The 13,114-nt window shown below is 65.2% G+C and overlaps 2 protein-coding genes across 3 annotated transcripts; one reads left to right on the forward strand and one right to left on the reverse strand.

Annotated features, from left to right (window-relative positions):
• The first annotated feature begins 2,427 nt into the window (after positions 1 to 2,427).
• Positions 2,428 to 5,961, forward strand: RNF215 (ring finger protein 215). The gene is made up of 10 exons (XM_054844375.1): positions 2,428 to 2,685; positions 3,322 to 3,450; positions 3,716 to 3,787; positions 3,865 to 3,950; positions 4,384 to 4,438; positions 4,742 to 4,846; positions 4,994 to 5,110; positions 5,187 to 5,324; positions 5,523 to 5,625; positions 5,761 to 5,961. Exons 1-10 carry the CDS (start codon positions 2,428 to 2,430, stop codon positions 5,781 to 5,783), a joined length of 1,086 nt encoding a protein of 361 aa, XP_054700350.1. The 3' UTR covers positions 5,784 to 5,961.
• A 197-nt stretch (positions 5,962 to 6,158) lies between these two features.
• CCDC157 (coiled-coil domain containing 157) lies at positions 6,159 to 12,920 on the reverse strand. Of its 2 annotated transcripts, XM_054844352.1 has the most exons (10): positions 12,465 to 12,920; positions 11,671 to 11,842; positions 10,012 to 10,717; positions 9,613 to 9,690; positions 9,126 to 9,316; positions 8,846 to 9,013; positions 8,232 to 8,400; positions 7,992 to 8,131; positions 7,495 to 7,568; positions 6,159 to 7,417 (listed from the first exon to the last, which is right to left on the reverse strand). In XM_054844352.1, the coding sequence occupies exons 1-10, from the start codon at positions 12,710 to 12,712 to the stop codon at positions 7,180 to 7,182; spliced, it is 2,184 nt and encodes a 727-aa protein (XP_054700327.1). In that variant the 5' UTR covers positions 12,713 to 12,920; the 3' UTR covers positions 6,159 to 7,179. The 2 variants fall into 2 exon arrangements, 1 of the variants encoding a protein (XP_054700327.1); XR_008579516.1 differs by lacking the exons at positions 6,159 to 7,417; positions 7,495 to 7,568; positions 7,992 to 8,131; positions 8,232 to 8,400; positions 8,846 to 9,013 and having other exon boundaries at positions 9,296 to 9,316; positions 9,613 to 9,709.
• Positions 12,921 to 13,114: the final 194 nt, after the last annotated feature.

Genomic DNA, 13,114 nt, shown 5'->3' on the forward strand with positions numbered 1-13,114 from the left:
ATCCCATCCCATCCCCATCCTCATCCCCATCCCCATCCCATCCCCATTCCCATCCCCATCCCATCCCCATCCCCATCCCTATCCCATCCCCATCCCATCCCCATCCCATCCCCATCCCATCCCATCCCCATCCCCATCCCATCCCATCCCCATCCCATCCCCATCCCATCCCCATCCCATCCCCATCCCATCCCATCCCATCCCCATCCCCATCCCATCCCATCCCCATCCCATCCCCATCCCATCCCCATCGCATCCCATCCCATCCCATCCCCATCCCATCCCATCCCCATCCCCATCCCCATCCTCATCCCATCCCATCCCCATCCCATCCCCATTCCCATCCTCATCCCATCCCATCCCCATCCCATCCCATCCCATCCCATCCCCATCCCATCCCCATCCCATCCCATCCTCATCCCATCCCCATCCCATCCCATTCCATCCCATCCCATCCCATCCCAATCCCCATCCCATCCCATCCCATCCCCATCCCATCCCATCCCCATCCCATCCCCATCCCCATCCCCATCCTCATCCCATCCCCATCCCATCCCCATTCCCATCCTCATCCCATCCCATCCCCATCCCATCCCCATTCCCATCCTCATCCCATCCCATCCCCATCCCATCCCCATCCCATCCCCATCCCCATCCCATCCCATCCCCATCCCATCCCATCCCATCCCATCCCCATCCCATCCCCATCCCCATCCCATCCCATCCCCATCCCATCCCATCCCATCCCCATCCCCATCCCATCCCCATCCCCATCCCCATCCCATCCCATCCCCAATCCCATCCCATCCCATCCCCATCCCATCCCCATCCCCATCCCCATCCCATCCCCATCCCCATCCCCATCCCCATCCCAATCCCATCCCCATCCCATCCCATTCCATCCCATCCCATCCCATCCCATCCCCATTCCATCCCATCCCCATCCCATCCCAATCCCATCCCCATCCCATTCCATCCCATCCCCATCCCATCCCATCCCATCCCCATCCCCATCCCATCCCATCCCCATCCCATCCCCATCCCATCCCCATCCCATCCCATCCCCATCCCCATCCCCATCCTCATCCCATCCCATCCCCATCCCATCCCCATTCCCATCCTCATCCCATCCCATCCCCATCCCATCCCATCCCATCCCCATCCCATCCCCATCCCATCCCATCCCCATCCCATCCCCATCCCCATCCTCATCCCATCCCCATCCCATCCCATTCCATCCCATCCCATCCCATCCCAATCCCCATCCCATCCCATCCCATCCCCATCCCATCCCATCCCCATCCCATCCCCATCCCCATCCCCATCCTCATCCCATCCCCATCCCATCCCCATTCCCATCCTCATCCCATCCCATCCCCATCCCATCCCCATTCCCATCCTCATCCCATCCCATCCCCATCCCATCCCCATCCCATCCCCATCCCATCCCCATCCCCATCCCATCCCATCCCCATCCCATCCCATCCCATCCCCATCCCCATCCCATCCCCATCCCCATCCCCATCCCATCCCATCCCCATCCCCATCCCATCCCATCCCCAATCCCATCCCATCCCATCCCCATCCCATCCCCATCCCCATCCCCATCCCATCCCCATCCCCATCCCCATCCCCATCCCCATCCCAATCCCATCCCCATCCCATCCCATTCCATCCCATCCCATCCCATCCCATCCCCATTCCATCCCATCCCCATCCCATCCCAATCCCATCCCCATCCCATTCCATCCCATCCCATCCCATCCCCATCCAATCCTCATCCCCATCCCGCCCCATCCCATCCCCATCCCATCCCCATCCCATCCCCATCCCCATCCCATCCCATCCCCATCCCATCCCCATCCCATCCCCATCCCAATCCCATCCCCATCCCATCCCATCCCATTCCATCCCATCCCCATCCCATCCCCATCCCATCCCATCCCCATCCCATCCCAATCCCATCCCCATCCCATCCCCATCCCATTCCATCCCATCCCCATCCCATCCCCATCCGCATCCCATTCCTATCCCATCCCATCCCCATCCCATCCCATCCCATCCCATCCCCATCCCATCCCCATCCCCATCCCATTCCTATCCCATCCCATTCCTATCCCATCCCATCCCCATCCCATCCCATCCCATCCCATCCCCATCCCATCCCCATCCCCATCCCATTCCTATCCCATCCCATTCCTATCCCATCCCATCCCCATCCCATCCCATCCCATCCCATCCCCATCCCATCCCCATCCCCATCCCATTCCTATCCCATCCCATCCCAATCCCATCCCATCCCATCCCATCCCATCCCATCCCGGTCCCGACTCTCGGTCGCCCCTTGGCGTCAGTGCGGCGTTGTGGCGGGTCCTCCGCGGCGGCAGGGGGCGCTGCGGGGCGGGGCGGGGCGGGCGTTGCGCGGCGATGGCGGCGGTGCGGGCCGCGCTGCTGGCGCCGCTGCTGGCGCTGTGCCGGGCCGGGCCGGGGCCGGGGCCGGTTCCCGCCGCTCGCGTGGAGGTGGCGGTGGCCGGGCCGGGGCGTGGGGCGGGGGCGGAGGCTGCAGCGGGGCCCGGCGGCTCCTACACGCTGCGTGGGGCCGTGCTGGGCGCGGGGGGCGGCCGGGTCGGGCCGGGCCGAGGGGCCCCACGGGACGAGGAGGAGATTCGCGGCCGCCTGCTGCTGGTGAGCACCGGGGGGCCTGGGCACCGGGGGGGACGGACACCGGGGGGCCTGGGTACCGGGGGGGGGACGGACACCGGGGGGGACAGACACCGGGGGGCCTGGGCACCGCGGGGCTGTGGGCACCGGGGGGAGCTGGGGGGGAGCCGGGAGCTGGCGGGCTGTGGGCACCGGGGGGCTGTGGGCACCGGGGGGCTGTAGGCACCGGGGGGGACGGACACCGGGAGGAGCCGGGGGCTGGGGGTACCGGGAGGAGCCGGGCACCGGGGGCGCTGTGGGCACCGGAGGGAACCAGGGGCTGGGGGTGTCTTTGGGCACTGGGCAATGGGAATGGTGAGGGGGGCGCAGCGGGAACTGGGGGGTGCTGGGGGTTAGTGGGAGGCCCAAGGGGGGACACGGGGGGGCAGTGGGCACGGGGGGCACAGGCCGGGGCAGGCAGCGGGGGAGTGCCACCGGGCAGAGGGGAGGTGCAGGCAGGGATGGGGGTGGCAGGGACCAGGTCCGGTTCCCTGCAGCACCCTGCTGCTGCCCCTGTCCCGTGCCCGGCTCCCTGGAGACGTGGGGGTGCTCTGGGGGGTGCCCTGAGCCTCGGGCGCCCGTCCCGGCTCTCGCCCCCGCTGACGCTGCCGTGCCGCCCAGGTGGGAGACACGGAGCCCGAGCTGGGTGCTGCCGACAGCTGGATCGGCGTGGTGCCTGTGGGCGAGGAGCCGGCCGAGGTCCCCCGGGGCGCCAAGGAGGAGTCCTTCACCGCTGCTGTCGTCAGCAAGGTGACTCTGCGCCTGGCCCGGGGACTGCAGTGGCGTTTGCTGGTCACAAGCCTGCAGGGCACCTCCTGGGGTGTCTCCTCGCCAGATGCAGGGGAGGGGGTCCTGGCCCTGCGGTTGGTGGCAGGGGGATCCCTGGCAGGGCTCCCGGGCAGTGCCAGCCCTTCTTGGGTGCCTGGTGACACTTCAGCCAGGGTAACGAGGCACCGGGTGCTGCCTGTCCTCCTGCCTGTCCTGCCCTCTGAGCCTGCGCCCTCTGTCTCCGCAGATGAAGCGAGCCCTGGTGCTGGGGGCGTCAGCCCTGCTCATCCTGGCGCTGAACCAGAACGCCATCCGGGAGGTAGGAGAGTCCCGGCGGCGGGTCCCCGAGCCGCTCTCGTGCCCCGCTGACGGCTGTTGTTTTCTTCTCTGGTGCAGCTGGATGTTTCCCAGCTTCTTGCCAAGCCTGTGATTGTGATCCAGTCCTCGGATAATGTCACCAAGCTGCTGGGAGCGCTGCTGCGGTACGGGCTGGGGTAGTGGGAGAGGCTGGGTGGGAGCTGTAGCTCTGTGCCTGGTCCCCAGGGGCTGCCCGGGGGGACCTCTCGCACAGCTCCTCACTTTTGCTGGGCTAGTTTTGGTGCAGAGGCCAGATGGGGCTGGGACGTGTTTCCAAGGAGGGTGTGGGTCAGATCCAGCCTTTCCGCAGGGCCTGAGCCCTTCCCCAGGTCCCCACGCAGCGGCAGAGGCTGATGGTGGCCTTGGCCAAGCCCTCCAGGCCTCAGTACAACTGAGCCAGACCGGCTGGTTGTCAGCTGTCACCTCCCCTGTGCGTCCCTCCCTCCCTGGTGGCCCCACTCGTCCCAGGGGGCGGGGGAGGTCCCCAGCACTGGGGTGCTGTGGGTCGGATCCTGCTGCACCCACAGGATTGACGCTGTTCTTGTCTTTTGCTTGCAGGGGGCTCCGGGCTACAGCAAAGATCACGTACCAGGCGGTGCTGCTGGAGAACCTGGTACGTAGGTCCTGCTCTTCCTCCTCCTCCTCCTCCTCCTCCTGGTGGGAGGGCAGGGGCCAAGCCCCCCTGACCGATGGGGAAGCTGAGCCGCAGGGAACTGGATCCCTGAAGGCTGTTGAAGCTGCTGGTGCCTCATTTTCCCCAGAGACTTGCTCCATGGGAGTGGGGCAGCTGGCAGCCAGCGGCAGTTCCTCCTCCCCTCAACACGTGTGATCCACGTGGCATGGCGGGGTCCCCTCCGGCCTCAGTGAGCGCCGCGAGCCATCGCGGCCGTCAGCAATGCCGTCTCCTGCCTTGCAGGGAGTGACCCTCACCCTGTGGTCGACCTGTGGTCTCTCCCGAGGGGGCCTCTACGGGGAGTGGCAGGGGGTCATCTGCACGGGGGAGAACAGCTCCCAGGTACAGGTACGTGTGCCGGTGCCGGCTCCCCGCGGAGCCAGCGGTGCTGGTGCGTGGCGGCAGCGGTGATGGCGGGGCCAGGAGCGGAGCGGGGGTCTCCAGTTTGCTGCCCCTGCCCCGGTGCCTGAGCGCCTGCTGGTGCTGTTCCTGCAGAAGTACCTCCAGCAGCTGTGGAACACCATCCTGCTGATCGCCCTGCTCCTCTGCACCGGCGTGATGGTGCAGGCCCAGCGGCAGTCGCGGCAAGACCCGTCAGAGCAGGACACCGAGGTGGGAATGTCTCCGCTCTGCTCCTTGCCAAGGAGACCCGCGGCCGGGGCCTGACCCTCTGCTCTTGTCTTCGCAGCTGGACCTGAAGCAGCACATTCGGCGGCGGCTGTCGGCGCTGAAAACCCGGCGGTACCATCCCGGCAAACCGCTCCGGAGCCGGGCCTGCGAGATCGATAGCTGTGCCGTCTGCTTGGACCAGTTCCACAAGAGCCAGGTAGGAACTGGGGGGGACTGGTGCTGCGCTGGGAGGCCTGGAGCACGTCCCGGTCACTGCGTGGTGCCACCCGTGCTCATGCCGTCCCTTTGCTGCCCGGGGCCAAGCAATGGAGGCGAGAGCCGCGGCCCAGCCGCCGCGGTTACGGTACCGCTGCCCGGTTCTGCTCACGTCTGCCGTCTGCTTCCCTCCCGGCAGTGGCTGCGGGTGCTGCCCTGCTGCCACGAGTTTCACCGGGACTGCGTGGACCCCTGGCTCCTCCTGCAGCAGACCTGTCCTCTCTGCAAGCACAACATCCTGGGTGAGAACCGCGCCGGCGCCCCGGTGTGCCCCCCGCGGTGACCGGGGAGCGCATTTGTGTCGGGGCGAGGGCTGGGGAGGAGCGGGAGCCCCCCCGGCTCCCCGTGCGATTGCCCTCCGTCCTTCTCCCTTCCAGGGAACTGCTGCACGGAGAGCTAGCTGGCCCGAGGACGCGCTCCAGGGACGGAGCCATCGCCGCTTCGGGGACAGGGAGGAGGGCAAGGGCTGCTCGGCACGCGGCGCTCACTGCCAGAGTGGCATCGGTGCGGCTGTGCCCGTCACAGCGCCCGGCCCATCGGAGAGTGAAGGATCTTGGGGCTCTCCCTGCTGGGTGTGAGTAGAGGGGTGGGGGGGTCCAGACAGCCAGCGCCGGGGGCTGGGGGAAGGGGTGCTGGGTTACGCAGCTACGGGAGCACCCATGGGTGTGACGGGGTGGGGGCACGGAGGCTGGAGGCAGGGAGAGCCCTGGCCCGGCTGCACCCTCTCCCTGCTTGTAGTCATTTTTCTAAGTCTCTTTTTTTTTTTTTTTTAATTCTATTTGCCGGGTGGGCAGAGCGCGGCTCGGGGCCGTGCCGAGCCCCTCTGCACCACTGGCGCATTCCGGGGCTGGACGACCCGCCGCCTCGCTGCGGGAGGGCTGGGGGGGAGCGAACGCTTTATTTATACTAACTTATTAAAAAGGACGGCACAAGTCAGTTGCAGAGATTGAACACGGCCCTCTTTTAACTGAATACGGGTGTGCCGCGGCGGGCAGGGACTCGCCGTGAGCCCGCACCGGCTCCCGTTTCCCGTGGCAGCCACGGGCTGCTGGGCTGCAGCGCTGTACGCGTCTGTCTACGAAACACAGAGCAAGGAGAGGCTGCCCTGTCGTGTGGCGGGGACTCCCGCTGCCCTCCGAGGCTCGCCAGGTCATGCGGGGGTTCGGGGCCAGCCTGCGCGGGCGGCTCGGTGGTCCCCAGCCCATCTGGGTGCTCATGGCTACCGGGAGAGCTGCGTCCCCAGGCTGCGCGCGGTGCTGGTGAGCTGAGGGCGGCTCAGATTCCTCTCGTCCCCAGCCCAGCTCTGCCTTCCTCTTCCAAGCAGCGTGGCCACATCCCAGTCCCCTCTCCGGAACGTGAGCCGACGAGCTGCGCCCAGGCGTTCTCCAGGTGACGAGCTGGGCCAGGGACTCCTGTGGCAGCTTGGCTCCAGTGCCCGGGAACGTCCCTGGCCCCGCTTCGCTGCCGCTCTGCACACCCAGGGAGAGTGTCCCCCCCCCAAAAGGGCTCCTGGCCTGCCTGCAGGTCAGTCCCCAGCCCGGTCCCGGCAGCGTGGCTTCTCCCAGGGCCGCTGCGCTGAGGAGAGGAGAAGGGGATGTGCCAGCCCAGCCCTCTGCGCCGTCACCCTGGGTTTTACCACAAACCACAGCTTCGCCTAACAGAGAGGGACTACAGGGCAGAGACCGGGTTTCCCAAGGGAAGACGCACTAACGAGGTCCCGCACTAACGAGGTCCCGTGGGGCAGGGCAGGTGGCTGCTCGCTGAGCACTGCGTTCCTGCATTGGGCTCATCGGCATTTATTTGCGGTGGCCAGCGGCGCGGTGAGAGGAGACGGGGGGTGCTCTGCCTCTCCCTCTTGGCTCAGGGGGGCTGAGCACCCCACCCTCAGCCGGCAGCGAGAGGCAGGGCCTGGCCTTGCACACGGGCTCTGCCGAGACCGGCTTTGACCGCTGGCCGCTGGGAGCTCGCTGCCGGACCTCGCCTCTGCATCCGTGCGTCCCTGCGCTGTCCCTGCTGCCTCGGCTGCTCGGCCGCCTGCGGGCAGCAGAAGCAGTCAGAGGGGAGGAAGAAGAGGGAGGCTCCCTGGCTCCTTCCTCTGGGTTTCTACTCACCCCGCATCCTGCCCGCCGGCCTCCCCGCCGTGCTGGCTGCTGAGCTGGGACCACAGCTGGGTCTGCGGGACAAGCTGGGGAGAAAAGGGGGTGAAACTTCCGCCCGCACTCACCTCCAGTCGCACCCCTCGGCCCCTGCCTGCAGGAGAGGCGGCTCACAAGGTGTCAACGCGAGCCCCTGCCTGGGCTGTTTGCTCCCAGGGAGCTGCCGCCCGGCCCAGGGAACGCGCTGGAGCGGATCAGGGTCTGGCTGGTGGCGGCTGGGAGCTGCCGCAGTGCCCCAGCGTCACTGTGGGTTGGAAAGCATCAGATGGGAGCAGCGAGGCCGAGAAATGGGTCGTGAGGGCAGGATCAGGCCCTGGGACAGCAAAGGAGGGCAGCCCCTGCCCAGCTTCATGCCCTTTTGGCAGCAGCTTTGGGGTACCCAGCACCCCATTGGCGCGTACACCCCTCTCCCCCATGACACCCAGCCCACCCTGCCTTGGGCGCAGCCTCACCTTCAGCACGCCCTGCTCAGCAGCCGCCTTCACCTTGGCTAGCGCAGACCGGAGCCGCGCGTTCTCCTGCTCCAGCACGCCGATGCGGATGCTGTTGGCCTGTAGCTGCTTCTCCATGTCCTCAGTCAAGCTCCCGGTGCCTGCAAACAAAACACAGTGTCTTCACGGCAGGAATTCTGGGACACCCTGAAGGCACAAGCCCGCTGTGGGGAAAGCAGGCGCTGCTGCCCGCTCCCTTACTCTCAAACTGCGTCCCGGCGGGGATGTGGAGCTCGGGGAAGAACACCAGGAGCCTCTCTCGCTCCTTCAGCTCCCGCGCCTGCTCCTCTAGCCTGGAGACGTTCTCCTGCAGCTCTGAGACGGACTGCTCCAGGCTCAGCTTCTCCCGCTGCAGCGTGTCCAGCAGCTCCTGTGAGGCACAGCAGGTTAGCAGAGCGCTCTCCCAAACCCGGGGACAGAGTCCCAGGGGTGCGCTGGGCCCTCCCTCCCTTTCCTTATGCGGTGAGGGTGTCCCACAGCAGCACCAGGAGTTGCAGGGCCTGAGCATAAGGTCCCTGTGTGAGCTGGAAGCGACAGCGCCGATGGTGAAATGCGGCACATGTCGAGGAACAGGCGCGCTGGGGGCACGGGCACAGCCCCACAAAGCAGCAGAGACTCGGTCGTGCAGGGGCTCAGGGAAAAGGGTCTTTCCCCGGGGAGGTGGCCGTGTGGCAACGTCACGGTGGGTCTGAGTCCCCCTCAGGCCACGGGTGGGGAAAGGGGCGGCGGGTGGCTCCTGACACCTCCCTGGCACAGCTGTGTCCTGCTCCTGGCAGCTCCCCCCCCCTCCGCGCCCACTGGCTGCCAGCGCTGACCTGCTGCGCCTGGAGCTGCTGCACACTCTGCTCCCGGCTCTCCTCCAGCTGCTCTGCCAGCCTGCCCTTGTCCTCCTCGGCCTCTCCCAGCCTGGCTCGCAGCTCCTCACGCTCCTGGTCCAGGCTGTCGAGCTGCTGCAGCAGAGCCCTCTGCTTGGCCTGCAGGGACTGCACGGGGCGGGCGATCCTGCGTGGGGCTGCTGCTGCACCCGCTCACCACGGCCCTTACGCCGGGCGGCAGCACCCACCGGCTCACGGGGCAGAGCGGGGCCGGCCGTACCTCCTGGTGCCTCAGCATGCTCGCCACTTTGACCTTCTCCTTCTCCAGCTGGGTGCCGGTGGTGCTCAGCTCCCGGCCCAGGCTTTCCCGCTGGCCAGTGAGCAGCTGCAACTTCTCCTCCAGCTCCAGCACCTGGCTCCTGGTCACCATCGTGGTCCTCATCTCCTCCAGCAAGGTCGTCTTGGTCACCTCTGGGGAAGACACGGCACCTTTGGCCCAGGCTGGGCAGGAGCGGGGAGAAGCTCCCAGTTAAGGTGTCTTGAAGGGGCCCCACACCCTCCGTGGGCGCCTGGCTCCAGCACCGGGTGATGTTTGGGCACTGCTATGAAGGACACTCGTCCTTCCCCCCCCCCCCCCCATTCCCACCAGCGCTACACCTGACCGAGTCTGGTGGATCTGGGCGTTACGTGGGTGTAAAACACTTGTGGGATCGCAGCGAGGCTCGGGGAGAGATATGCCAGCTTGGGTGAGCACCAGGGGTCCTTACCCAGTTCCTGCACAGCAGCCTGCTTCGCAGCCAGCTCCTCCTTTAAGGCAGAGAGTCGTTCTTCCAGCAGAGCAGCTCCTAAATCAGCACAAAACCACTGCTAAACATTGAGTGGCTCCTGAAGGAAACTAAACCAAGGAGGCAGCAAACATCAAAGCATTTTTCGTCCGGTGATCGTATCGTGCTGCGCTTCAGCAGGGAGGAGGCAGTGAGAGGATGTGGGCAGCCAGCTCCCGCTGTCTGGGGTTAGTCTCACGGCGGGGAACAGCCCCAGCGCCTACCAAAACCAGCGGCAAAAGCCCTGCTCCTGGTAGTGAGGCCGAGATTTGGCCATGGACCCTGTGCTCCTCCCACAAATACCCACAGGCCTGGGAAGGGATGCAGGGAACAGCGCTGTACCTCTCCGTAGGTCGTCCTTGTCCCGCTCCAGCCTGGCTACAGCCTCCATATACTCTTTGTTCTTTACTTGCAGGTTCTGCTCAGCCTCCTTCCTCTGCTGCGCTTGGGTCTCCCTCTCTGCCTGAAGCAACCGGGAAAAGGCCTCAACCTGTTTCCGCAGCTCGTCCTTCTGTTTCTCTGACTCTTCCAGCTCAGACTTCAGAGGGTCGACCTGCTGCAGCAGCATGTGGAGGTGTTTGCTGATCCGGGAGAGGTCCTTGCTCTGCTCCGAGGCCCAGTAGCTCACGTCCGTTGCAGAGAGGGTCCTTCTCCCTCTGCTCTCCTCCACCATCTCCTGGAACCTGCTGAGAGCCGAGGGAATGTTCTGGCTCTGGCAAATGTTGGTGATGGCTTTGCCGACCTCACGGAGGCTGACCTGGGCGCTGGCGCAGGTGTCGCAGGGTCCCGGAGATGACCCAGTCGTCTGCGTGGGGATGCTGCGGCTGCTCTCGGCCGTGCCGCAGGCAGCCCTGGGCAGGGAGCTGTGCGAGGTGTTGCCATCTGGCACACGGACACCCGACAGCGGGTGCAGAGAGACCGCCTGGGCAATTTCTGTGGAGGTTCTTAACTCCAAAGCAGCAGGCGAGCAGCGTTTCAGGCACTCCTTAGGTTTGCCAGCCTGGGGAGCAGACTGCAGTGTGGGGATCTCCTTCCTGCAAGCCGCCTTCTGCGGGAGAGAGCACAGAACAGAAACAGGGCCCAGATCAGAGTCAGCTGCAAATGATCCATAAGAGCCCAAACACAGAGGTGTGAAGCGTGGGGACAGGACACCAGCACGGCCAAGGGGTGACGAGGGCAGCGAGTGCTCCTCTTGGGAGGAGAGAAGCTCCCGGAGGAGGACAGCTACCAAGCGCTCGGGTTCCCTCTACTCTGCTCCATTACAACCAAAGCACAGGGCTAACAAGCAAAATGAATTTGCTTCCCACTCCCCGATGCAGGATACAGGGGAAATTAATTTTTACAGGCTGCCAGGCAGCTTTCCAGCCGCTGCTACTTTAGTGGAGCTGTGGTTTCACGACAGGAAGCCTCGGTCAGCAGTGAAACCTGCACCCGGCTCCTCTTCTTGTGACTGTCCCTTCTTTCACACCTCCTGTGCTGTCTCCTGGTTGTGCCAGATGAATTATTGTGAGACTTTTCCATGAGAAGGATCATTTTTTGGGGAAAAAAAATAATACAGGGGAGGGGTGCAGTGGTTTTGCCACAAATTATTTCACTGACTTGAGCCAGCTCAGCCCCAGTGAGGTTGGCAGAGCTGCAGGGGCAGCACATTGGCAGGAGGAGAATGTTTTTCCGAGCGATACGGGCAGCCAGGCTTGCCCATCCCAAGATCCTGGAAGAGGATGGATCCAGCGGCATGGCTGGGAGCGGTGTTAGAGAAGGGAAGGGACTCGGGCTGGGAGGGGACAGTGCGGGACAGATGTGTCCTGTCTGACACATAGGTCAGCACTCGGAGGGTCATGAGCCAGCAGCACATCTGGCGTGGCCACCACGTGTGTCACGGCGTGTCCCAGAGAAGGACTGTGACCTCGGCACGGCCCAAAATGTGGGGGGTGAGGCAAAGGACATTTCCATGAGCCCTGCACTCAGCTTGTGGGGTGTCAGGGCCCCCAAATGTCCCACCTCGGCCAGGAGCTGCTGGTAGAAGGCTCCCAGTTTGAGCATGCTGGACCAGTACCTCCTCGCTGTCAGCCCCGCGGACATGCAGGGTCCCACTGCCTGCGCAGGGGGGATGGCTTGCTCGCTGAGCAGGTTTTCTGCGTAGCCCGTGAAGCTCTGAAGCAGCAGCAGCAGCCTTTTCCAACAGAAACGAAACACAGCTTAGAGCAACGGAGTATGGGTAATGGGGAAAGGGCCCTTGGCGTTTAACAGCGCGGTGAGCCTGAAGGGCCAGCACCGAGGCAAGGGAGGTTGTCTGCTCTCCTCACCCCCTGGACAAAGCGAGTTTGGCAAAGCAGGGTGGATATCAGCACTCCTGGGACCCCCCCCAGGCCCAAATCACTCCGCAGAGTAGTATTCGGTGGGATGAAAACCCTCCTGCAGCTGCCAGGATGCAGGCTGCGCACGCTGCTTGCAGCCAGCCACTTCCAAGAGGCTGCAGCCAGGCTCTCCCAAAAGATTTGGGGCACCCACGCTGCCGATATCAAACCCCAATTGTTAGGGCCAACAGCTCTGTGGAACGGCTCATCTTTTAAAACCGAGCCAAAGGCAAAAGGCACTTTTGCCTCCCAGGCCTGTAGGTGCAGCTGTGTCTGAGCGTTTCCAAAGCTTTGGGGGGACGATTTAACAAGTTTGCCCCCAACTGCATTCCACAGGCTGGACACACAACCGCCCCCTTCCCTTCGGGGCGAAGGAGCCGCTCTGCCAGCCAAGCTTCTTTTGAAGAGAGGTGGTTGGGGCTGGCTTTGCCCTCTCACCTGTCTATGACCAGCTCCAGCAGCACCACATGGGAGTGCTGGGTGAATTCGGGGTCATTCTCGGCGTAGCTGTACCGCTCCAGCAGCGCCGCCAGGTCCAGGTCGCACGACACTTTATCGGGGAACTTCCAGGAGGGGAAACACACGGCCCCAGCCCGGGAGGAGACGTCGGCGATGGCTGCCTGCAGGTCCCTCAGGTCGGCCCGCAGGCTCTCCATGCAGCCGGGGTGGCCCAGGAGGTGCGCCATGTCGCTGAGGTGACGGGCCCAGGCCTGGGGGCGACGGCCTGGGGGCCGTGACACGGTCACCGGGCCTGGGGCAGGGGGGGGAGAGGTCGTGGGGGACCCGCACAGTGGCCCCCGGGGCCGGGGGACTCCAGGAGGACCGGGGGGACCCGGGGTGAGGAGGCGCCGGGCCGGGGCCTGTGCGGGGACGCGGCGACACGGACCCACCTGCCCGCGCCGCCACCTGCTGCTATGGCAACGGCCCAGGCCACGCCCCCGCCGCAATGCTACGCTCCTCCTCCTTTAGGGTTCTCCCCCGCCGTGTGTCGCGCTAATGGCGCTGCGCACCGCGCATGCGCTCTGCCCCTCCATCTCCCCCTCCCACCGCCGGTGGCTCGTAAGCCCGCGGCTTTGCGCGTGCGCCCG

This window comes from Grus americana, chromosome 16, assembly GCF_028858705.1.
Source record: "Grus americana isolate bGruAme1 chromosome 16, bGruAme1.mat, whole genome shotgun sequence".
Taxonomy (NCBI): Eukaryota; Metazoa; Chordata; class Aves; order Gruiformes; family Gruidae; genus Grus; species Grus americana.

Coding starts and splice junctions, on each gene's coding strand:
- RNF215 (XM_054844375.1), top strand. CDS start 2,428: ATGGCGGCGGTGCGGGCCGCGCTGCTGGCGCCGCTGCTGGCGCTGTGC. Junction 2,686..3,321: donor TTCGCGGCCGCCTGCTGCTG/GTGAGCACCGGG, acceptor CGTGCCGCCCAG/GTGGGAGACACGGAGCCCGA. Junction 4,847..4,993: donor AGAACAGCTCCCAGGTACAG/GTACGTGTGCCG, acceptor CTGTTCCTGCAG/AAGTACCTCCAGCAGCTGTG.
- CCDC157 (XM_054844352.1), bottom strand. CDS start 12,712: ATGGCGCACCTCCTGGGCCACCCCGGCTGCATGGAGAGCCTGCGGGCC. Junction 9,317..9,612: donor GGCTGCTGTGCAGGAACTGG/GTAAGGACCCCT, acceptor TGTCTTCCCCAG/AGGTGACCAAGACGACCTTG. Junction 7,418..7,494: donor GCCGGCGGGCAGGATGCGGG/GTGAGTAGAAAC, acceptor TGCTGCCCGCAG/GCGGCCGAGCAGCCGAGGCA.